The sequence below is a fragment of the Ranitomeya imitator genome, chromosome 3, assembly GCF_032444005.1.
Source record: "Ranitomeya imitator isolate aRanImi1 chromosome 3, aRanImi1.pri, whole genome shotgun sequence".
Lineage (NCBI taxonomy): Eukaryota > Metazoa > Chordata > Amphibia > Anura > Dendrobatidae > Ranitomeya > Ranitomeya imitator.
Window position 1 is genome coordinate 775,035,045 of NC_091284.1, and position 24,977 is coordinate 775,060,021.

The following is a 24,977-nucleotide window of genomic DNA, read 5'->3' on the forward strand; positions in this document are numbered from 1 at the left end:
GGAATTTCCGTTTTTGCATTTTCGTTTTTTACTCCCCTTCTTCCCAGAGCCATAGCTTTTTTATTTTTCAGTCAATATGGCCATGTGAGAGCTTGTTTTTTGCGGGACAAGTTGTACTTTTGAACGACACCAATGGTTTTTAATATATCATGTACTGGAAAACAGGAAAAAAAATCCAAGTGCGGTGAAATTGCAAAAAAGTGCAATCCCACAGTTGTTGGTGTTCTACTATGTTCACTAAATGCTAAAACTGACCTGCCATTATGATTCTCCAGGTCATTACGAGTTCATATACACCAAATGTGTAGTTTTTTTTTTATTTAAGTAATCAAAAAAAAAAATCCAAAATTTGGTAAAAAGAAAAAAAATTGCGCCATTTTCCGAGACCTGTAGCGTCTCCATTTTTCATGATCTGGGGCTGGGTAAAGGCTTATTTTTTGCATGTTTTTATTGATACCATTTTGGTCTAGATACAATCTTTTGATCGCCCGTTATTATTTTATAGCAGTGTAGCCGCGAACAAAAAAAACGTAATTCTGACGTTTTTAATTTTTTTTTCTCATTACACTGTTTAGCAATTGGGTTAATTTTTTTACATTAATAGATCGGGCGATTCTGTACTCGGCGATACTAAATATGTGGATATTTGATTTTTTTATTGTTTTATTTTGAATGGGGTGAAAGAGGGGTGATCTGAACTTTTATATATATATTTTTTTTAAACTTTTTTTTTTACGTTTTGCATGCTTCAATAGTCTCCATGGGAGACGGAAGATGCACTACTTTGATCGGCTCTGCTACACACAGGCGATGATCAGATCACGTGTGTGTAGTAGAAATGCTCACCTGCTATGAGCGCCGACCACCCATAGGGGTGGAGCCGCATATTCATCACTGTAATGAGCGGTACCACGTAACCGCTCACACAGGACAAGCTTCCGGCGCTGAGAGAAGGCATTGCGGGAGCTGGGTGAGTATTTCTCAGCAAGCTGCCGGGCACACCAAGGGGGGGGGGGGGTATAACCCCAAACTTTATTTTTAACAAAAAAAACTTGATTTTTCATCCCTTCTCTCCTGCAAGCGCTGCTTTCAGCCGAGCAGGACAGAAGGGATGAATGCCGACTTCAGCACCACACACAAGGGACAGCACAGTCTCTCCTGCACAGTCCGTGTGATCCTCAGGCGGCACGTGGGCGGCACACGGCTGCCGCACGTGTGCCACACTGATGTGCCACGTGAGCACACGGACACGGATAACTCCGGTACCGATTTCTCCGGTTCCGGAATTATCTGGACGTGTGAGACTGGCCTAATAGAGTATTTCACTGCCTCCCTCAGCTCATATCAAGACATTTTACAGCTGACATGTCATGGGGTGTTTTATATTTGGCCAATGTTTGCAGAAACAATGGATGCATTTAGTCGGAACACTTGAAGACACTTGGGAGTGTGACAGTACAAACATTTTCTGTCTTGGAGAGCTCTACTTAAGTATATGTGCCAATGATGTAGACATGACTACACTATGTACAAAAATTAGATTAGTGAGTAGTGATGAGCGAATGTACTCGTTACTCGGGTTTTCCAGAGCACGCTCGGGTGATCTCCAAGTATTTGTAACTGCTCGGAGATTTAGTTTTCCTCACCTCGGCTGAATGATTTACAGCTGCAACACGGCTTGAATACATGTGGGGATTCCATAGCAACCAGGCATTTCTCACATGTATTCAGCCTGTCTAGCAGATGTAAATCATGCAGCTGAGTCAACAAAAACTAAATCTCCGAGCACTTACAAATACTCGGAGACAACCCGAGCGTGCTCAGGAAAACCCGAGCAACGAGTATACTCGCTCATCACTAGTAGTGAGTGTTTTGACCATATCGTAATTTTATGAAGATTTTCCACCTCCAGGCCGTATAAACCTAGATGCTGATTGCAGTGTCGGACTGGGGAGCCAAGGGCCCACCAGTAACACTGACTTTGGGGGCTCACTTGCATACAAATATTACACTACCCTCGTTCACAAATGTGCCTATATCTCTATATAATAATACACTGGGTAGTTTGATTAATGAATGATGAGATGTTTCTTTTTTCTATACAGAATCAATTGAATTATGCCAAGTACTGCTCATACAGTAGGGTTGGGGGCCCAGATCTGCACAGGGGCCCAACGGGGGGGATTCCCCTGTTACCTTATTGGCAAGTCCGAGCCTGGCTGATTGAATGAAGTATATTTGTGTCATGAGAAGGGTGAGACCTAAGGATACAAAACTGTGATGAATTATTGGGCAGCTTGTTTTTCTCATTCAAAATGGGCCAGAAAACAAAAGAATTAACTGACTCTAAAAAGTAAAAAATAGTTTCATGTCTTCCAGAGAGAGTCAGCACTCCTGAAATTGCTAAGATATTGGGGTCTGATCACAGAGCCATCAAAAGTTTTGTTGTAAATAGTCAATAGGGTCTAAAAAAAACCCAGGAAAATAAGCTGCACATAAACTGCCAAAGATGTGAGAAGACTCAAACGTGAACCAACCGGGAAGCCATTATCCTCCAGTGTTGTTATATTCCATAAGGCCTCTTTCACACTTCCGTTTTTTGGCATCCGTCGCAATCCATCATTTTGGGCAAAAAAGGATCCTGCAAATGTGCTTGCAGGATGCGTTTTTTGCCCATAAACTTGCATTAGCGACGGATAGCGACGGATGGCCACACGTCGCGTCCGTCGTCCGACGGATCCATCGTGATTTGGCGGACGCGACAGACAAAAAAACGTTCAATGTAACTTTTTTGTACGTCGTGTCCGCCATTTCTGACTGCGCATGCGTGGCCAAAACTCCGCCCCCTCCTCCCCGGGACATAGACTGGGCCGCGGATGCATTGAAAAACTGCATCCGCTGCCCACGTCGTGCATAATTTTCACAACGTCCATCGGTACGTCGGCCCGACGCATAGCGACGGACCCGTACCGACGGAAATGTGAAAGAGGCCTTCAGTCTAACATCCTTGGAGGCCCAGAAGTACAAGGTGTTAAGTGTTCAGAGACAAGTCCAACGTAAGGAAGGTTGAAGCCTGACTATCATGGAGCAACACACAGAAGAGAAACATCAAGACTGGGATAAGAATTATCTAAAGACACATTTTTCAAAGGTTTTGTGGACTGATGAGATGAGAGTGACTTGTGACGGGCCAGATGGATGGGCCAGTGGCTATTTCAGGACAGTTGACATACACTTCTGTGTCTTGGTATTGAGTCTCTAGAACTCTGTGTTGTGCTCCACCTTCTGTGCATACTGTGCTTTACTTGCTTCAGTCTCTGCTAGGTCCCACTTCATCCATCCTTTTGCTCCTGAGATTCCAGAGTGTACCAGATCCTAGGTGCCTTCCAGTTTGCTGCATCAACGCCCGGGGTTCCTGTGACCACTCGGACTTTGGGCTTGAAGGATCCACTTTACCTGGTGAGCTTGACAACATGTGCCTATGAGGCTGTAAGGTCTGATCAGGAGAACAGCAATCAGTCCAAGCATTGCAGTCTATGTAGAGACCATGAAATAAGACTATCTGAACATGGGTTTAGGTAGAGAGCTTTGGGCTGACAAGTGAAATTGGAGAAGAGTGAACCTTACTGTAGGTCCGGGGTCTCAAACATGTGGTCCATGGACCATATTCAGCCTCTAAGGCTACATTATTTGACCAACAGGTACGGGAGCTCCCCTTGATGCTTGCAGTCCAATCCAGGGGCCCGCTGACGTCATGCGCGTCCTTGTATTGTGCACAGAAACAAGCTCTCTGTGCCGCAATTCCGATACCAGCCACAGGCCAATCAGAGGCCGGCCGCTGACATTGGCGGAACCATGTGTGTGAAAAGCAGCAGCACTGGGGACATTACTACAAGGAGTGTGTGGCACCCCAGGAGTACGGTTGCTACAGTGGCATTGCTTTCCTCACAGAGGGTGATGCCATGCCTGGAAGCAAAGAGGGGTCCCCTTACCAGCTGATATCCGCATCCAACACCTTTTCTGACTCCAGACCAGGGGGATCTCAAACCAGGGTTTCAGGGGAGCTTCCCCCATAAGTTCTGGTCTGGAGGCGGAGTTACTGAGTCTTAGTGTGTGTGAGAGAGCAGACAGTGAAGGAGGAAGAGGCAAGAAGTGAGGAGAACCTGAGGGATTGGAGCTGCGACTGAGCTCACCCCAGGACTGAGCACCAAAGATTGGACACCGGAGTCCATGGTTGTGTGGGAACTGCAGGCCTGGCAACCAAATCCGGAGGACAGGAGATTGCAGATCTCCTGGCCCCAGCCGACACCTGGAGGCACAGCAGCATACTAGAGCCCGGAGTCACCACAATGGAGTGACACTTGGAACAGGCTCAAGCTGTCTGCCATGCCGGTAGTGTTTCACTTAGTAGACAGACTGAGAGAGGGACTTGAGGAGAACTAAAAGCAACAAGCACCCAGAGAATAGCTCAGCAGGAAGGCCTCCAGCCCCACCTGGCTAGGTGGGCTCTGAATTGCTTTCAGGCTGCCCGGATCTCCACCACCAGCTGTGACTTGTGCCCCGGACTGCACCTGCAACCTCTGATTAAAGGTAAAGAAAACTGCAACCCTTGTGTCTTCTAGTTATTCCTGGACCCTCAGTCCTGCACCCCAACGTCACAAGTCCCTTACAAAACTGCACCGGTAGCCCTGGGGCCCTGCTCCACCTGTGGGAGCAGAATCATCCTAGCAGCATCACCATCAGCCCCAGCGGTCCCTTTAAGCAGTGTCGGCCATTTATGGTCAAACACCACAGGTGGCGTCACCTACAATCTCTTATGAACTTCCCCTTTCTTATTACAGTTAGGGCCAGAAATATTTGGACAGTGACACAATTTTCGCGAGTTGGGCTCTGCATGCCACCACATTGGATTTGAAATGAAACCTCTACAACAGAATTCAAGTGCAGATTGTAACGTTTAATTTGAAGGGTTGAACAAAAATATCTGATAGAAAATGTAGGAATTGTACACATTTCTTTACAAACACTCCACATTTTAGGAGGTCAAAAGTAATTGGACAAATAAACATAACCCAAACAAAATATTTTTATTTTCAATATTTTGTTGCAAATCCTTTGGAGGCAATCACTGCCTTAAGTCTGGAACCCATGGACATCACCAAACGCTGGGTTTCCTCCTTCTTAATGCTTTGCCAGGCCTTTACAGCCGCAGCCTTCAGGTCTTGCTTGTTTGTGGGTCTTTCCGTCTTAAGTCTGGATTTGAGCAAGTGAAATGCATGCTCAATTGGGTTTAGATCTGGAGATTGACTTGGCCATTGCAGAATGTTCCACTTTTTGGCACTCATGAACTCCTGGGTAGCTTTGGCTGTATGCTTGGGGTCATTGTCCATCTGTACTATGAAGCGCCGTCCAATCAACTTTGCAGCATTTGGCTGAATCTGGGCTGAAAGTATATCCCGGTACACTTCAGAATTCATCCGGCTACTCTTGTCTGCTCTTATGTCATCAATAAACACAAGTGACCCAGTGCCATTGAAAGCCATGCATGCCCATGCCATCACGTTGCCTCCACCATGTTTTACAGAGGATGTGGTGTGCCTTGGATCATGTGCCGTTCCCTTTCTTCTCCAAACTTTTTTCTTCCCATCATTCTGGTACAGGTTGATCTTTGTCTCATCTATCCATAGAATACTTTTCCAGAACTGAGCTGACTTCTTGAGGCGTTTTTCTGCAAATTTAACTCTGGCCTGTCTATTTTTGGTATTGATGAATGGTTTGCATCTAGATGTGAACCCTTTGTATTTACTGTCATGGAGTCTTCTCTTTACTGTTGACTTAGAGACAGATACACCTACTTCACTGAGAGTGTTCTGGACTTCAGTTGATGTTGTGAACGGGTTCTTCTTCACTAAATTAAGTATGCGGCGATCATCCACCACTGTTGTCATCCGTGGACGCCCAGGCCTTTTTGAGTTCCCAAGCTCACCAGTCAATTCCTTTTTTCTCAGAATGTACCCAACTGTTGATTTTGCTACTCCAAGCATGTCTGCTATCTCTCTGATGGATTTTTTCTTTTTTTTCAGCCTCAGGATGTTCTGCTTCACCTCAATTGAGAGTTCCTTTGACCGCATGTTGTCTGCTCACAGCAACAGCTTCCAAATGCAAAACCACACACCTGGAATCCACCCCTGACCTTTTAACTACTTAATTGATTACATGTTAACGAGGGAGACGCCTTCAGAGTTAATTGCAGCCCTTAGAGTCCATTGTCCAATTACTTTTGGTCCCTTGAAAAAGAGGACGCTATGCATTACAGAGCTATGATTCCTAAACCCTTTTGTGACGCTGTAAGAATCTGGCTGCACTCGGATGTCACCTGAGTGCAGTCCTATTAGAGCATGTAGATTCAAAACAGTGAAAAATGGAGAGTGGACCCACTGGACCGTGATGACGAACCCCTCTCGGACGAGCTGACCAGGTGGACCGCCCCCTATACAGGGAGAGTTAGGGGCAGGCCCGTGAGGGACTATCGCCACGGAAGCTGGAGGGTCGACTGAGATCAGATGGGTACACAGCAGGCACAAAGGGAAAGAGGGAACAGAAAGGAACTACTGAGACAAGGGAGAAGATGGGAACGCTACGGAGGCACGGAGGCTGGCAGGACAATATGGAGACACTGAGGCTGACGGGAGCAAGGAAAAGATATAGGAGCCGGGCAGGTACCGCAGAGGAAAAGGAACTGAAGGAACAAGGCAGGAACACAGGAAACAGGCAGGCACTGCAGAGGGCGGGGGACACCCAAAGTCAGAGAGCTAGGAACGCACAGAGACCACAGGTGGCCAGAAGCACTTGTAAACACAAATGAACATGAGGCACAGAGAAGCAGCAGGAAGCAGTTTACATAGCAGCATGGGAGCTACTTCCGGGTTACAGTCCTCCAGGATGACGGAGAGGACAGGAAAGAGCGCCAACAGAGGAATCAGATGTGCGCATGCACAGAGCTGAATGCAACGCGCGCGCGCACCCGGCGAGCTGCAGTGGGGAGAGGCGGCGGCAGCAACGGCATGACAGTACCCCCATCTTTACGCCCCTCCTTTTTAAGACTAGAAAGAAACCGGGACAAAATACGAGGAGCCCGAATGTTCTCTCGAGGCTCCCAGGACCTCTCCTCAGGACCAAAACCCTTCCAGTCAACCAAAAACAAAGTTCTCCCTGTAAGTTTTTTCATGGCTAAAATGTCCCTAACTTCAAAGACATCATCCTCGGAAACAGGCGAAGGAGAACAAAGGTTAGAAGAATGAAACTGATTAAAAACTACAGGTTTAAGGAGAGACACATGAAAAGAATTAGAAATACGCAGAGAGGCAGGCAACTTAAGTTTGTAAGAAACGTCATTAATACGAGACAAAACTTCGAATGGACCGATATAGCGAGGACCCAGCTTATGTGAAGGGATTTTGAGACGGATAAATTTAGAAGAAACCCAAACCTTGTCCCCAGGATGGAATATAGGAGAATCAAGACGTCTTTTGTCCGCATGTCTCTTCATCCTAACTTGAGCCAACTCAAGGGCGGACTTGGTCTCCTGCCAGACCCTGGAGAACTCTCTAGACAGAAGATCAGCCGCTGGTACAGTAGGAACCGGAAGAGGAAGACCAGGATGTTGACCGTAGACGATAAAAAATGGAGATTTGTTAGTGGCTTCGCTGGGATGGTTATTGTAAGAAAACTCAGCCCATGGCAGTAAGTCAGACCAATCATTCTGATGAGAATTGGAAAAATGACGGAGATAAGTTACCAGGGTCTGATTAGTACGTTCCACCTGGCCATTGGACTGTGGATGGTAGGCCGAAGAAAAATCAAGCGAAATGTTCATAGATTTGCAGAGGGATCTCCAGAAGCGGGCGGTGAATTGAACACCTCGGTCAGAAACAATATGTAAAGGAAGACCATGAAGACGAAAAATATGGTGAACAAAAATCTTTGCCAATTCGGGAGCAGAAGGTAAACCTGGGAGAGCGATGAAATGAGCCATCTTGGAGAAACGGTCCATGACCACGAAGATGACGGTGGAACCAGAAGAATGAGGCAGATCAGTGATGAAATCCATAGATAAATGTTGCCACGGAGTGGAAGGTACTGGCAAAGGATGTAGAAGCCCAGAAGGTAGTTGCCTGGGAATCTTATTCTTGGCACAGGAAGAACAAGAGGCGACAAAACTTTGGACATCCTTAGACAACGTTGGCCACCAGTAAAAACGAGAGATCAAACGAAAGTTTTTTTTTAAACCAATATGTCCAGCCAGTTTGGAGGTGTGACCCCAAAGTAAGACACGTCTCCTGTTCCCTTCAGCGACAAAGGTCTTACCCGGAGGCAACGAAGTGAGAGAGACTGGAGCAACTGTGATGACTCTGGCAGGATCAATGATGTGTGCAGGCTCATCCTCCAAATCCACCACCTGGAATGACCTAGACAGAGCGTCGGCTTTGGAGTTTTTATTTCCTGGCAAGAAACGAAGTTCGAAGTCAAACCTGGCGAAAAACAAGGCCCACCTGGCCTGCCGAGGATTAAGTCTTTGCGCAGAACGAATATACGCCAGATTCTTGTGATCGCTGTAGATTATAAAACTATGTAAAGCCCCTTCTAAGAGGTACCGCCAATCCTCTAATGCCAACTTGATTGCCAAAAGTTCTTTATCACCGATGGAATAATTTTTTTCTGAGGAGGAGAAGATCTTTGAGAAAAAACCACAGGGCACAAGACGACCAGAAGAGGATTTCTGCGAGAGCACAGCTCCAGCTCCAATTGCAGAAGCATCTACTTCAAGGATGAAGGGTTTATTGGCCACTGGACGATGAAGAATAGGAGCTGAGGCAAAGGCTTGCTTGATGGACTGGAAAGCCTCTTCGGCCTCAGACGACCACAGATGAGGATTGGCACCCTTCCGAATCATGGAGGAGATTGGAGCTGAAAGAGAGGAAAAGTGAGGTATAAACTGCCGATAGTAGTTAGCAAATCCAAGAAATCGCTGAATTGCTTTCACTCCAAGAGGACGCGGCCAGTTGAGCACGGCAGAAACTTTTCCCGGATCCATACACAAACCAGCGTCGGAAATGATGAAACCCAAGAAGGGTAGAGATGACTGTTCGAAGACACATTTTTCCAGTTTTGCGTACAGCCGATTCTCTCTCAAACGCTGAAGTACTTGCCGTACATCTCTTCTGTGAGTAGACAGATCTGGAGAGAACACAAGGATATCGTCCAAGTACACTACAACACAGGTGTAAAGTAGATCCCGAAAAACATCATTTACGAACTCCTGGAAGACTGCGGGTGCATTGCATAAACCGAATGGCATAACCAAATATTCATAATGACCATCTCTGGTATTAAACGCAGTCTTCCACTCGTCACCAGAACGGATACGGATCAAATTATAAGCTCCTCTGAGATCCAATTTGGTAAAGATTCGTGCTCCACGTAGACGATCAAAGAGTTCTGGTATGAGAGGAAGTGGGTACTTGTTTTTGATCGTGATGGTGTTGAGACCCCGGTAGTCTATACATGGGCGAAGAGAACCGTCCTTCTTTTTAACGAAGAAGAACCCAGCTCCTGCAGGTGAGGAAGACTTTCGAATGAAGCCTCTGGCCAGATTCTCTTGAATATATTCGGACATGGCTTGAGTCTCGGTAGGAGACAATGGGTAAATACGACCCCTAGGTGGAGTAGAACCAGGAACAAGGTCTATCGGGCAGTCATAAGAGCGGTGCGGCGGCAAAATCTCCGCTTCCTTCTTGTCAAAGACGTCCGAGAAAGCGCAATAGGCAGGAGGAATTCCCACGGATTCCGAAGCAGACCGAGAGGAGGACGCAGGCTTGACGGGAAGCAGGCACCTGTTCAGACAAGACTGTCCCCACCGTAGAACATCTCCAGTACGCCAGTCCAGCGTGGGTTCGTGATCTCTCAACCAAGGAAGACCCAAAAGGAAAGAATGAGACAAAGAAGGTAAAACATAAAAGGCCAGTTTCTCACGATGAAGAGCTCAAATCTGAAGTTCGACTTCCTCCGTAACCAAGTTGACGATCTCCCGCAAAGGCTGACCATCGACGGAAGCTATTTGTCTAGGAGTCTCCAAGGGTCTAACAGGTATCCCAAGCCTGTTAACAACCTCGAGCTGAACAAAGTTCCCAGCCGCTCTTGAATCAACATAAGCCTCCAGAGAAAAGTGACGGGAACCTAAATGTAGAATAACAGACAAAACCAGAGGCGGAGAGGAATCATAACCACCTAGGAAGGCCTCTCTTACCTGTCCTAGGCGGATGCGTTTCCCGGCTTCTGAGGACAAGCGCGTAAGAGATGAGAGGCACTGCCACAGTAAAAACAAAGACCTTGTGCGAGTCTCTCCTTGCGGCGTTGCTCAGAAGAGTTAAGGCGATCGACCTGCATGGGTTCAGGAGAAGATAAAGAAGCCACCGGGGCTGCTTGAGAAAAAGAAGTCCCTCGAGCAACAGTGGTCTGGCGAAGAGGTCTCCTCTCTCTGGCAAGCTCACGAGTGCGCTCCTGAAAGCGCAGATCAATGCGTATGGCCAAGGAGATAAGATCATCCAAAGAGGTGGGAGTGTCCTGTCCCGCCAACTCATCCTTAATCCGTGAAGACAAACCACGCCAAAACGCTCCAACCAAAGCCTCATTATTCCACCCAAGGTCTGAGGACAGAGTCCGGAAACGGATGGCGTACTGGGCTACTGAGAGAGTACCCTGGTAAAGGTTAAAGAGGGACTCAGTGGTAGAGACCAGACGACCAGGTTCATCAAAAACCTTACGGAAGGTATCCAGGAACGGATTGAGTTGGGAGACCAAAGGATCATCACGCTCCCAGAGGGGATTAACCCACGCAAAAGCCTCACCCTCCAAATGGGATACTATAAAAGCAACCTTAGCTCGGTCGGTAGGATAAAGTAGCGGAGACAATTCAAAATGCAACTGGCATTGATTAAGAAAGCCGCGGCACGCTTTAGAATCCCCACCATACCGAGGAGGTCTAGCAAGTCGGGACGAGGGTTGTGGCGCAGAGACAGGAGTGGAAACAGAGGCCACATTCTGGAGGGAGAGAAGCCGATCATTAATGGAGGCCATAAAATTCAAAATATGAGACCGAGTGTCCCGTTGTTGACCTAGCTCCTGCTGAAGGGCAACCAACTGCGGAGCAATACCAGGATCAGAAGGCTGTAAAGCCACTAGGCGAGACTCCATATTATTTAAAAATGACATGATCCTAGTCTGGTTTTCACGCAAAAAGAGTAACTCCTTTTGAGTGGCGGAGACTCCAGCGGGGTCCATGGCCTGATGTTACTGTGACGCTGTAAGAATCTGGCTGCACTCGGATGTCACCTGAGTGCAGTCCTATTAGAGCATGTAGATTCAAAACAGTGAAAAATGGAGAGTGGACCCACTGGACCGTGATGACGAACCCCTCTCGGACGAGCTGACCAGGTGGACCGCCCCCTATACAGGGAGAGTTAGGGGCAGGCCCGTGAGGGACTATCGCCACGGAAGCTGGAGGGTCGACTGAGATCAGATGGGTACACAGCAGGCACAAAGGGAAAGAGGGAACAGAAAGGAACTACTGAGACAAGGGAGAAGATGTGAACGCTACGGAGGCACGGAGACTGGCAGGACAATATGGAGACACTGAGGCTGACGGGAGCAAGGAAAAGATATAGGAGCCGGGCAGGTACCGCAGAGGAAAAGGAACTGAAGGAACAAGGCAGGAACACAGGAAACAGGCAGGCACTGCAGAGGGCGGGGGACACCCAAAGTCAGAGAGCTAGGAACGCACAGAGACCACAGGTGGCCAGAAGCACTTGTAAACACAAATGAACATCAGGCACAGAGAAGCAGCAGGAAGCAGTTTACATAGCAGCATGGGAGCTACTTCCGGGTTACAGTCCTCCAGGATGACGGAGAGGACAGGAAAGAGCGCCAACAGAGGAATCAGATGTGCGCATGCGCAGAGCTGAATGCGACGCGCGCGCACCCGGCGAACTGCAGTGGGGAGAGGCGGCGGCAGCAACGGCATGACACCTTTCTCCGATTTGGATGTGGAAACTATCATATTGCAGCTGGGAGTGTGCACTTTCAGCCCATATTATATATATAATTGTATTTCTGAACATGTTTTTGTAAACAGCTAAAATAACAAAACTTGTGTCACTGTCCAAATATTTCTGGCCCTAACTGTATATTGTGCACCCAGGGCCACGAACCGGTTCACCGCCTCTGCGACCACCCCCTTTAAGAGCCGTGCGACCTGGTTTGGAGTACCCCACGGCCATAGCGGGTGCTGCAAGTGGACCAGGATGATGGAAAATTACGACAAGATGAGGACCAGCGAGAGCACATTACTACAAGATGGAGACATTACAACAAGATAGGGACCAGGATTTGGGACATTACAACAAGACTGGGACATTGCTACAAATGGGACAAAGAGGGAGAGATATTACTACAGCATCGGGACAAGGATGAGGACATTGCTACAAGATGGGGACCAGGATGTAGGAGAGTACTACAAGATCAAGACCAGGATGGGACCATGGCTACAAGATGGGAACCAGGATGGGGGACAGTATTGCAACTTCAAGACCAGGATGGGGATATTGCTTCTAGATGAGGACCAGAGTGGGGACATATGGATTGCATGGGCTTCGTTTGTACATGTTGTGCAGCTAAAAATAATATTGGAAAAACACTGCCGTATGTGGTAAAACTACATGCATTTATGCAGCAGAGTTCACAAACTGATGCCATGTAAAGGGCACCATTATACTGCTGAGGGCAGCATGTCTCTAATAAAGAGCTGGTCACCTTGGGACTCATTTTTGGTATTCATCACACATTCTGAAATAATCTCAATTAATTAAATTCCCGCACACCAGAAGCAAATTTAATTAACTGTAGTGTCTGGGAGTCAGTCATGCAGAAATAATGCTATTTATTGAGCCTGTAGACTTGTAGAGTATAAGGTCTTGAAATTTGTGTAAGGCCCCCTTCACACTAGCAGTATTTGGTCAGTATTTTACTTCAGTATTTGTAAGCCAAAACCAGGAGTGGAACAAATAGAGGAAAAGTATAATAGAAACACGTCACCACTTCTGTATTTATCACCCATTTTTCAGATGTTGCACCTCCCCTAAAACTGCAATAAAAAAAGTCACAAATGTTCCCCAAAATGTAACCGGTACAAAACGCAAAAACACAAGCTCTCCTAACGGTCCCATGATGGAAAAATGCAAAAGTGATTATGTGTCTCGGAGAATTGCGACACTAGAATTTTTTATTTCACAAAGTTCAGAATTTTTTTTAATCCAATAAGCTAATAATAATAATGATAATAATAATAATAATAATAATAATAAAAACCTATATAACTTTGTTACCGCCACAACCGCACCGACCCGGGGAATCGTGATGAACAGGTCAATTTTACAGCACAAATAACGCCGCAAAAACAAAACCCAAAAAGCAATGACGGATGTTTTTTTAACCACTAGGATTTATTTTTCACCAATTTTAGCACGTTATATAATAAAATAAATGGTGTCTTTCAAAACTACAACTCGTCCTGCAAAATGAAAAGCAAAGTGGACTCAAATATAAAAATATCATGGCTATAGGAGGACAGGGGAGAAAAAAACCAGTGCACAAAAAATGAAAACTGTGGCAGGAAGAGGTTAAAATTTCCTTAACAACCTTCAAGGTATTTACTTTTCCATGAGGAGACAGAGTTATCAAAAATGTCTAAAAAAAACAAAAAACTCTCTCTACCCTTGTTGTCCATAGCAACAAATCACAGCCCCGCTTTCATGTCACCAAAGCTATTTAAGAAATGAAAGCCGAGTTGTAATTGGCTGCTGTGAGCTATGGGATTTTAGCACTGTTTTACAATGTCAATGTGGTTTTGTTCTTTTCTATAAAGCTGGAATATATTGAATGCTGACTCTGGCATATTCACAGAAAATCTATGGGCCTGCCTGCAAGTTTGAGCTTCTCATTACATTACAAAACTAGGAGCCGGGCATAATGACTCCTAAGCGCCATCTGCTGGCCGGACAACAGAAGCGCAGCCATGCGGAATAGCTGTACGTGGTGTCACTTCCGGTTAGAGATTTGTTGCCATAACGACGAGACTCTCCAAGTCTGGGACAGCTGATTTCTTAGACGCAAGGTGTGAAGATGGGTGTAAGGGGGCATGCGGCATAAAGCCATAGCTGGGGGCTGCTGGAGGGTCCAGGTAAGGAGAAGACCACTGTCTAATGGCTGGTGGTCCGCAGCCTGGCATTATTATGGGTGCCCACAGCGCCAGCCTTAGCGGCATGCTATCAGTGGGGTTACACCTTATGGGGGGCACCCAGACCTGTGTAAGGATATAGGAAAGTGTTATTTAACTCTTTCAGGACAGACGATTTTTCGTTTACGCACTTTTGTTGTTTTTTTGAGGAGGTGACGCTATTGTGGTGTTTTCAGGGGTTTTTTTGCAATTGCTTAAAGCCGCTTATCATACTGAGTAACATGATCTTATATTCTGATAGATCGGACTTTTATGAATGCGTCGTCACCAAATCTGTGTATTTTTATATGTTGAAATGAGGAAAAGGGTGTGAATCAAATTTTAATGTTTTAATGTTTTTTCTTAATATTTTTAAAAAGTTATTTTTTAAGTCTTTCCCTTTAGGGCTCATGAGACGTCTGTGCACAGACTGGCCGCGGCTCCATAGACATATATGAGCAAGGTCAGGAGAGCTGCGGCCAGTCCTCGCCCCGACGTCTGCAGGAGCCCTTAGGGACTGAACATCTGTTTATTTTCTATATACTTCCCCACCAGGGAGTACCAACATGGCAGCAGCATCACTTACCTTAAATGGATAGTCCAAGTTCATCACAAAGGTCTGGAGTGACTCTGTGTGACCTGTGAATCCTCACACCGCGACTTCTATTGTGCTCACGTCTAGTTGGCTTGTGGCCGTTCTTCTGCATCGCCATAGAGGTAATGATGGAAGACGTGAGTGATCCGGTGACAAGTGATCCAGATGTTTACACCATGGAAGAAGACAGAGCCGCACGAGTGATCCAGAAAGCTTTCCGCCGGATTCTGGTACGTGTCCCCTGCAGGGCTGGATAGTGTCGGTCTTGGGACTCTTACCCACCATGCGCCTTTATGGATTGTATTTCAGAATGACTGCACGTTAAGCATCAGTCCAAATATATGCAAGCAACATACAGTATGACCATCTTGTGGGTGACCAGACATCACCACTTTTGTGGAAATCTGATGTTTTAGTCCACAATTAATACACTTTTCTTGTAGAGCATAGTGTCTGATACAGCATTTTATGTCCTTGGTGCCAATAAAGATGGTGGCTAAGACGAGAGAGCTGGGAGCCTCCACATAGCATCTTAGACTGGCCTGAGGTAGCAGGATATCACTGGCGGTGCTGATCCAGCTGGTGAGCACAGCCATAATGGAGGGAAAGGGAGGATTCAATTCGGCACCACCATCCAGTTTATTTTAGCATCTAATAAACTTATGTTTTACCTGGATGGTCGTGCCGAATTGAATCCTCCCTTTTCCTCCAGTGGCTAAGACAAATAATTCCGATAAATAAGTCATCCTGCCAGTCCCAAATTCTGTCCTAAAATAATGTGAAATAGGAAAAAGTCTGCTGGTCACACAGGGTGGCCATGTGTTTGTAATAAAAGTCTCAGAATCCAGCAATTTCCATAGGATCAGCCAGTAACGTCATGTATATAGTGGCCTGCTGGTTGCTGGACATCCTTTGTTCCTGCTGAAGATCAGCCACCAGCAGATCCTTCCTCCCCTCTGACATAAACACACATGCCCGGCTGAGCCGAGAGATGGGAGATTGGCTTACAGTTCCCTCAATAATATCGCTATTTTAGACTTTTTGGCCTCTTCACCCACCCATCTTTTTTTGTATTTTAAGGTGTTGACCATGATTCGGGCTCAAGTATGCGATTTGCATAGATGCGGTCACGTACCAACTAGACATCCGTGGCCTCGTTCTATGCAAGTGAATAGAGCGAGGCTAGACACGTCTAGTCTGAATGTGGCTGGAAGAATACAAATCCCATTCTTGCGGTCACATGACGGCCTGCTCCCAGCACCGTCTCCAGAGAATCCAGAATTCACAAGTTTTCAATCACACAGACGGACTGCAGACTTGAGCCCCAAGCCTGGATAACCCCTTTAAGCAATGTTGTTAGTTTTTTTCCCATTGTACATACATTGCGTCAATTTTAACCAGTTCATGACCAGGCCATTTACCCTTCCTTCCTACCAGGGACATTTTGGGGTTTTAGCGTACATGCGCTTTTAACGGCTCTATAATTTTTTTTCTCATTCAGATATTAAAATTATTTTTGCCTCTTGTTTTTAACTACGCAAAAATCTCATTTTATATATTTTTTCTTTGCCGATATCTGGGGCACATGTTAGGAAAAATAGAAAATACGGTACTTAGCTATTTTTCAAAATTTTTTAAAGTATTTTTTACTACCCCCAAAAATACACTAAAAATATTTTAATTGTGTTCCCCTTTCTACAGAAATTATTTTTATATATAGAACATATTTTTTAATGATGCATGGCTGGAATCTGAGATTTAGGCCGGAGTCACACTAGACCATAATACGGACGAGTGCTATGCGATAAAAAAATCGCATAGCACTCGGACCAATGTTAATCTATGGGGCAGCTCCTATCATCCGAGAATCGCCAATGAAAAAGTCTATGGGTGTGAGAAAAAAAAAATTGCACACCACACGGACCATCAGTGTGACTTGCGAGAAATACACACTGGCGTCCTATAGAAAAGCTGGCAATTCAGGGCGGTGTAATGTAAAATCACACTGACAGGTTAAAATAGAATAGATAAAATAAATGTCTACACATATATATACACACTGATCAAATAAATGTCTACACATATATATACACTGATCAAAAAATAAAGGGAACACTTAAACAACAGAATATAGCTCCAAGTAAATCACACTTCTGTGAAATCAAACTGTCCACTTAGGAAGCAACACTGATTGACAATCAATTTCACATGATGTTGTGTAAATGGAATAGACAACAGATGGAAATTATTGGCAATTATCAAGACACACTCAATAAAGGAGTGGTTCTGCAGGTGGGGACCACAGACCACATCTCAGTACCAATGCTTTCTGGCTGATGTTTTGGTCACTTTTGAATGTTGGTTGTGCTTTCACACTCATGGTAGCATGAGACGGACTCTACAACCCACACAAGTGGCTCAGGTAGTGCAGCTCATCCAGGATGGCACATCAATGCGAGCTGTCGCAAGAAGGTTTGCTGTGTCTGTCAGCGTAGTGTCCAGAGGCTGGAAGTGCTACCAGGAGACAGGCCAGTACACCAAGAGACATGGAGGGGACCGTAGGAGGGCAACAACCCAGCAGCTGGACCGCTACCTCAGGCTTTGTGCAAGGAGGAACAGGAGAAGCACTGCCAGAGCCCTGCAAAATGACCTCCAGCAGGCCACAAATGTGTGTCTGCACAAACGGTTAGAAACCGACTCCATGAGGTCTGAGTGCCCGACATCCACAGATGGGTGTTGTGCTTACAGCCCAACACCGTGCAGGACGCTTGGTATTTGCCACAGAACACCAGGATTGGCAAATTTGCCACTGGTGCCCTGTGCTCTTCACAGATGAAAGCAGGCTCACACTGAGCACATGTGACCAAGTCTGGAGACGCCGTGGAGAGCGATCTGCTGCCCGCAACATCCTTCAGCATTACCGGTTTGGCAGTGGGTCAGTAACGGTGTGGGGTGGCATTTCTTTGAAGGGCCCCACAGCCATCCGTGTGCTAACCAAAGGTATCCTGACTGCCATTAGGTACCGAGATGAGATCCTCAGACCCCTTGTGAGACCATATGCCGGTGCCCCGGGTTCCTTCTGATGCATGACAATGCTAGACCTCATGTGGCTGGAGTGTGTCAACAGTTCCTGTATGATGATGGCATTGAAGCTATGGACTGTCCCGCCTGTTCCCCAGACCTGAATCCAATCGAGCACATCTGGGAGACCATATCTCATTCCATCCACCAATGCCACGTTGCACCACAGACTGGCCAAGAGTTCACTGATGTTTTAAACCAGGTCTTGAAAGAGATCCCTCAGGAGACATCTGCAGTCTCTTCAGGATCATCCCCAGGTGTTTTATGGAGATCATACAGGCACGTGGAGGCCACACACACTACTGAGCATCATTTCCTTGTCTTGAGGCATTTCTACTGATGTTGGATCAGCCTGTAATTTGATTTTCCACTTTGATTTTTAGTATCGTTCCAAATCCAGACCTTCCTGGGATATTAATTTTGATTTACGTAAATCAAAAATATAGACGGGAAGCTATATGCCATAGAATTACATGGAAATTTTTATTGATACAATATTAAAAGATTCAACATAAAACCAATTAGTATGGAGACAGCAATATGCAAAAAAAAAACCAAAAAAGGTACACAAATTACAGGTGAATCATCGCAGATCTTCCGGGATCAACAGTGCGGCTTTGGCTAGCCGGGCTAATGTGACGTCTTCTGAGTCCCACAAATTGAAATGTCCTGTTTGAATGGAGTGATGGGTGCTCTGTCCGCTCCATTCATCTTCTAAAGGACTGCTAGAGGAAGCGGAGCTACCAGCTGTGTATTACAAGGTCACTTATTAATTTCACTTATGGGCACCTTGTGATATTATATGTTTAAGGCCGGGATCACACATGCGAGAAATATGGCCGAGTCTCGCATGTTAATACCCGGCACTCAGGAGCGGAGCGTGCGGCTGTATAGCAATACATGCAGCCGCACACTCTGCCCCCAAGTAGCGCCGGCAGTGCCGGGTATTAACATGCGAGACTTGGCATGTGTGATCCCGGCCTAATACTAAGTGTGGGACCAGATGTAAGCTATTAGATGTGGTGCCATAAACAACATATACAGTAGCACCTAGCTACAGGATAGGTGATAAGTGTATGATCTCTAGGGGTCTAGCCTCAAGGATACCATATTCCCCTGCATGAATGAGAGTAGTGAGCATGGGCGACCACCGCTCCATTCACCGTCTGTAGGAGTGGTATTCAGACATGATCATTACATCTCCATTCACACAGCGAACTTTGCCCCCAGGATCAGTGGGTATCTCAGCACCTGGACCCCCACTGATCGTACATTTATAATATTTCCTGGGGATAGATGATAAACGTTGCATATAGGACAACCCTTTTACAAACGTAATGGTGAAACCGTTAGCCCATAGTGATCAACTAATTACTGGGTATATTATATGATAGAGGCCCCCTATAATTAAGATAATACAGTGGGTCTGAAAACAACATAAACTTTATATTTTTTCTTTTTATCAGGACATGAATGTTTTCAAATATATTAAAAATCTTCTCAGCTTCAAAGCCCAAGGGGATCCGAGACTGTTACTCAAGTGCATTAATCCCGGAGAGGTGAGGACACGATTACCGCCTCGTTCCATAGACTTCGTTTTAATGTTTTAAGATGTGTTTTGTTGTGCACTTACCCTAGAAGACATCACCTCTAAGGAACTCTGCACTGAGCCCACAGACATATGCAGCTGTTTTTGGCATTGGCTATTAATGGCGGATGCCAGGAACAACAGATGCTGAGGGTTCTTGTAAGTGTCCTCGGATATCAGAGCCATTATAGTCAGGGAGTTGGCGGAGTGTTCGCGGTTATGCGTCTGCCAAACACCAAAACAAATTCCTTTTCTACTTGGATTGTCATCCTTAGATAGTTTCACATGCTAATTCTTGTACTTATACTGTTATTTCTACTGATTTTATGGTCACGTGTTCCTTGCGGATCTCACGGCAAAGTCTTGCTTTACAGCTTTGCATTGTGATGGAGGTACAGTGACCTGACTTACACCTTCCAGTAAATTGATAGGTTTCCTTAAAAGAATAAACTAATGCTTTTATTTCTTCATTTTGGTTGAAGCAGAAAATGCTCCAAATCACTGGAGCTGCTTTGGTGCTTTGGACTGGCCAGGGGCGCTCACTGCGGGTCTATTTACATGAACTTTTTCTATCAGTAGTCGTGTAAACGCCTGTTTACACAGGCAGACCAAAGTAAACGATGCGCACCAAGCACATATACTAGATCGCCCAGTGAGCATAGAATGCAATAGTTGTCTGCAGCATGAGTCCTGTTTACACAGGCAGACCAAGTAACGATGGGCACTAAGTGCATATACTAGATCGCCCAGTGAGCATAGACTGCAATAAAACCCGATTTCACAAACCCGACAGGATATGAGACATGGTTTACATACAGTAAACCATGTCATATCCCCCTTTTTTTTGCATATTCCACCTACTAATGTTAGTAGTGTGTATGTGCAAAATTTGGGCGCTCTGGCTATTAAATTAAAGGGTTAAATCGCGGGGAAAAAATGGTGTGGGCTCCTGCGCAATTTTCTCCGTCAGAATGGTAAAGCCAGTGACTGAAGGCAGATATTAATAGCCTGGAGAGGGTCCACGGTTATTGCCTCCCCCCTGGCTAAAAACATCTGCCCCCAGCCATCCCAGAAAAGGCACATCTGGAAGATGCGCCTATTCTGGCACTTGGCCACTCTCTTCCCATTCCCGTGTAGCGGTGGGATATGGGGTAATGAAGGGTTAATGCCACCTTGCTATTGTAAGGTGACATTAAGCCAGATTAATAATGGAGAGACGTCAATAATGAAATAAATATACAGGTTGTTGTAATACTTTATTATACTTGTAATCCACCTGAAGACCCTTGTCACCTGTAACAAATGTAAAAAAAACAAAACAATATCCCATATCTTCCGATGATCAGTCTCATCCCACGCTGTAAATCCATCTGAAGGGGTTAACTAATTTTACAAGCAGGAGCTCTGCTAATGCAGCCGCCCCTGTCTGTAAAACCCCTGGGAATGAGTGGAATGTAGGTCAATGACCTGCAATTACCTCGAGTTGCAGTGATGCGCCCTCTGCTGGATGTCCTCATATGAACTCGAGCCTGCCTACGGATGACATACGGATCACTATTTTGGGGACTTTTCTGCGTATTACGGCCGTAAATAATGGACCGTATTTTTATACGCTGAGTGCGAGGCTGGCCTAGCGCTGTATGAAATATTAATATATATACAAATATGTGTCTCACTGATATATATATATATATATATATATATATATATACACACTATGTGTAGACATTTATTCTACCTATTCTATTCTAACCTGTCAGTGTGATTTTACTGTACACCGCACTGAACTGCCGGCTTTTCTATAGAACACCGCTGCGTATTTCTCGCAAGTCACACTGCTGGTCCGTGTGTAATCCGTCATTTTCTCGCCCCCATAGACTTTCATTGGCGTTTTTTTTGCGCAATACGGTGACAAACGCAGCATGCTGTGTTTTTCTACGGCCATAGAAGACCGTATAATACGGATCAGTAAAATACGGCAGATAGGAGCAGGGGCATAGAGAAGCATTGTACCGTATGCAATCCGTATTTTCTGCACCTCTCATACGTCCGTAAAACTCGCTAGTGTGAGGCCGGCCTGACCGTTGTCGGTGTGCACGGGCAGACGCTCCCATCTTTGCCCCAGAATGTGATCACAGGGCACCACTGGTTAATATGCCAGCATATGTACATGCCGCTACCTACCTGATCTTTGCTCTATTTACATTCGGGAGCTGATTTACCTGTTATATGCATGTACAGTATATGTTCTTCTGTGCGTTCAATACATTTATATTTTTATATACCATACTTTTTGGACATTAATAATAATAATTTTATTTATATAGCGCCAACACATTTACTCCGTGTTTCCAGTATACAATCTATCAGTGTGGTAGGTGCCTATGCCAAGGACCAACAATCAATAGGTTGGGTGATAAAAGTATGAATCCTGGGGATGTGACCACTGGGACCTCAGGAATCCTGTGAATGGGGGTCCTAAAGCCCTCTGTGAAGAGGTTGTCTGCATGTTCACTTCTATGAATCTATAGGAGTAGTAGAGCACATGTGTAACCACCGCACCGATAGGCAGTGAATATGGCGGGGGTCACACGTGCCCATTGTCACTCCATTCACATGGGGGTCACATAATTGGCTGGGGTCCTAGCAGTAGATCTCCCACCAGTCATACATGTACTGGACCATCTTTCCGTCACTTTGGAGGTAGCCTGAGAAATGGGCCTGGTGAGGCCTACTGGGAACGTGATCTGCTGGCTGTATACCTGTCTGTTATCGTGAAGGGCGTATATAGAGGACAGTGTATTACAGTGAAGCTGCCATGTATCGCCACATTAAGGGTCAGGTTAGCTGATTGTGCAGAATTATTAACGGTGTTTCCTGTAAAGAGACAGCCATTCACTGTGATGAATTCCTAAGACCCTGCCTGCACCCACAGATCATATCTGCAGTATACAGCCCACTCATTACTGAATTGTAAAGGGAACATTTTGATTATCTTATGGGTTTACTAGTTTTACAATATTTTAAGGGAATCTCTCAGCAGGTTTTTGCTATGTAATCCGAGGGCAGCCTGATGGAGGGACAGAGATGCTGATTCCAGTGATGTGTCACTTAGTTTACTGGGTGCAGCAGTTGTGATTGAATCAGTTTTCTCTGCTGCAGATCTAGCAGAACTCAGAATGCTGACCTCGCCCACATCACTGATTGGCTGCCTTCTGTGTGCACTGTATATTGACAGCAAGGTGGAGGCTGGGGTTGGACCAGGAGGCACGAGAACCTAGTCCTCTAGTGATAATCTCCTGCTGATAAAACACTGATTGTATTGAAACAAAAACACAGCCCAGTAAGTGACACATTGCTGGAAAGAGGGTCTCTGCCCCTACATCATATTAATCTCAGATTAGATAGCCAAAAGCTGCTGACAGGTTCCCATTAAATGCTCTCTGGTAAACTATATCTCCTAGGACTCTTGTAGCCACAGCCTGGTAGAACTACAATGCTGAGTCTGTAACGGTTGGTAATACAGCTGCAGTGTCAAATCTGTGACTTTCCGTCTCAATCTACTACTCCCAGAATGTCCTGACAGCAGCAGACAGGAGCTTTCCAATAGTTGGACGGTCACAGGTTGGAGAGCACTGGAATATGTCCATCTAAAGGTATTATTGTCTTTATTTACAGGCAGGACTTATCGACGCGGCCGCTGGCGTACATGTCCGGTTCAGACTCGGAGGGGTAACTATCATCTTCATTTATTATTTATTATTATTATTTATTTATATAGCACCATTGATTCCATGGTGCTGTACATGAGAAGGGGTTACATACAAGTTACAGATATCACATACAGTAAACAAACTAACAATGACGGACTGATACAGAGGGGCGAGGACCCTGCCCTTGCGGGCTTACATTCTACAGGATTATGGGGAAGGAGACAGTAGGTTGAGGGTTGCGGTAGCTCCGGTGTTGGTGAGGCGGTAGCTTCGATAGTGATGAGGCAGCAGCGGTGTCAGTGCAGGCTGATTATCTGCCACATACGGACATGTACAGTATAGATTGACCACTATACATATTGGTAAGTGCCCCTCCAAAATGCCCAACTATCTATTCATTAATATTAACCATCATCACCACAATCCCACCAGGACAACTTGGTTTTTGGGGTCTTTAATGGGAAGTCCTTTAACATTTTTGTCCCCTGACCTGCTCTGAAGCCTAAACGCACCTTCTAGTCAGTATCAAACGTCCAACATGGACAGTCTGAGTCCGGACCACGACGTCTGGACCAGCCCCAATCCAGGCCCGAACATTGGTCTCAGGCATCATTTAGGTGTCCATGTCGCTCCTATGTGTTGCATCCATTTTTTTCATGGATACAGCGGATCTTATGCACATGTCCGTTTTTCCAGCAGCACGGGCGAAAAGGGCCGATATAAGTCTATGAGTCCGGGAAAACACGTACAGCGCACTGATGTCATCCCTGTCCAATGTCCAAGAATTGTCATTTATTTATCCATCTGTAAAATACACTGATGGTAAAAGCCGACAGACGGGTGAGAACGGTGACAATTATTCATGTACGCGGTCAAACACGGATGTGTGATTGAGGCCTTAGAATGAGTTATGCCCTATTTAATCTCTTTGGCCATGGTTTTTTTGGGGGGAGTGGGCTGTGTTATTAACCCCTTAATGATCTTGTGATTTTCCATTTTTGTGCTTTTGTTTTTTACTCCCCATCTTCCCAGAGCCATAACTTTTTTAAATTTTCCGTCAATATATCCATGTGATGGCTTTTTTTGTTGTTGTACTTTTGAATGATACCTTTGATTTAACCATATAATGTACCGGAAAACAAGAAAAAAAAGTCCAAGTGTGGTGAAATTGCAAAAAAAGTGCAATTCCACAGTTGTTTTTGGGTTTTTATTTACCTTTTTCACTAAATGCTAAAACTGACCTGGAAATATGACTCCCAGGTCATTACGAGTACGCAGATAGCAAACAAGTGCTTTTTTTTTATTTAAGTGGTGAAAAAAAATCTGGAATTTGTAAGAAAAAAAGTATTTGCTTATGTCACCGTTTTCCGAGACCTGTAGCTTTTTTTTTATATTTTTTAAAACTTTTGATCTCAGATCCACCCGCAGCTGTTAAGAGGCACATGACAGCTGATCAGACCAGCTGTCATGTGCTGGGAAATATGCGGGCTCTGCGTTGGAGCCCGCATCAAAGGCCACTAGTGACATGACCGATGACATACCTATACGTCAAAGGTTTCTTCCTTTAATATATCTACACGGAATCGGTGATAACTTGCTGATTTCTGTGGTCCTACGTCTGGGACTCCAATCACACTGGAGAAGGGACATCCGTATTGCTCAATTTCAATG

At 45.5% G+C, this 24,977-nt stretch overlaps 1 protein-coding gene across 3 annotated transcripts in view; it reads left to right on the forward strand.

Moving 5' to 3' along the window:
* The first annotated feature begins 14,166 nt into the window (after nt 1-14,166).
* The window catches only part of C3H11orf65 (chromosome 3 C11orf65 homolog), a 62,766-nt gene continuing 51,955 nt past the window's right edge, over nt 14,167-24,977 (forward strand). For 2 of the 3 annotated variants that reach the window (XM_069759082.1, XM_069759085.1), the window contains exons 1-4: nt 14,167-14,293; nt 14,885-15,154; nt 19,472-19,564; nt 23,272-23,325. In XM_069759082.1, coding sequence (XP_069615183.1) covers nt 15,050-15,154; nt 19,472-19,564; nt 23,272-23,325 — 252 coding nt within the window. In that variant the 5' untranslated portion in view covers nt 14,167-14,293; nt 14,885-15,049. The remainder of the gene's footprint in view (nt 14,294-14,884; nt 15,155-19,471; nt 19,565-23,271; nt 23,326-24,977) is intronic. The other variant, XM_069759083.1, reaches the window with a different exon arrangement.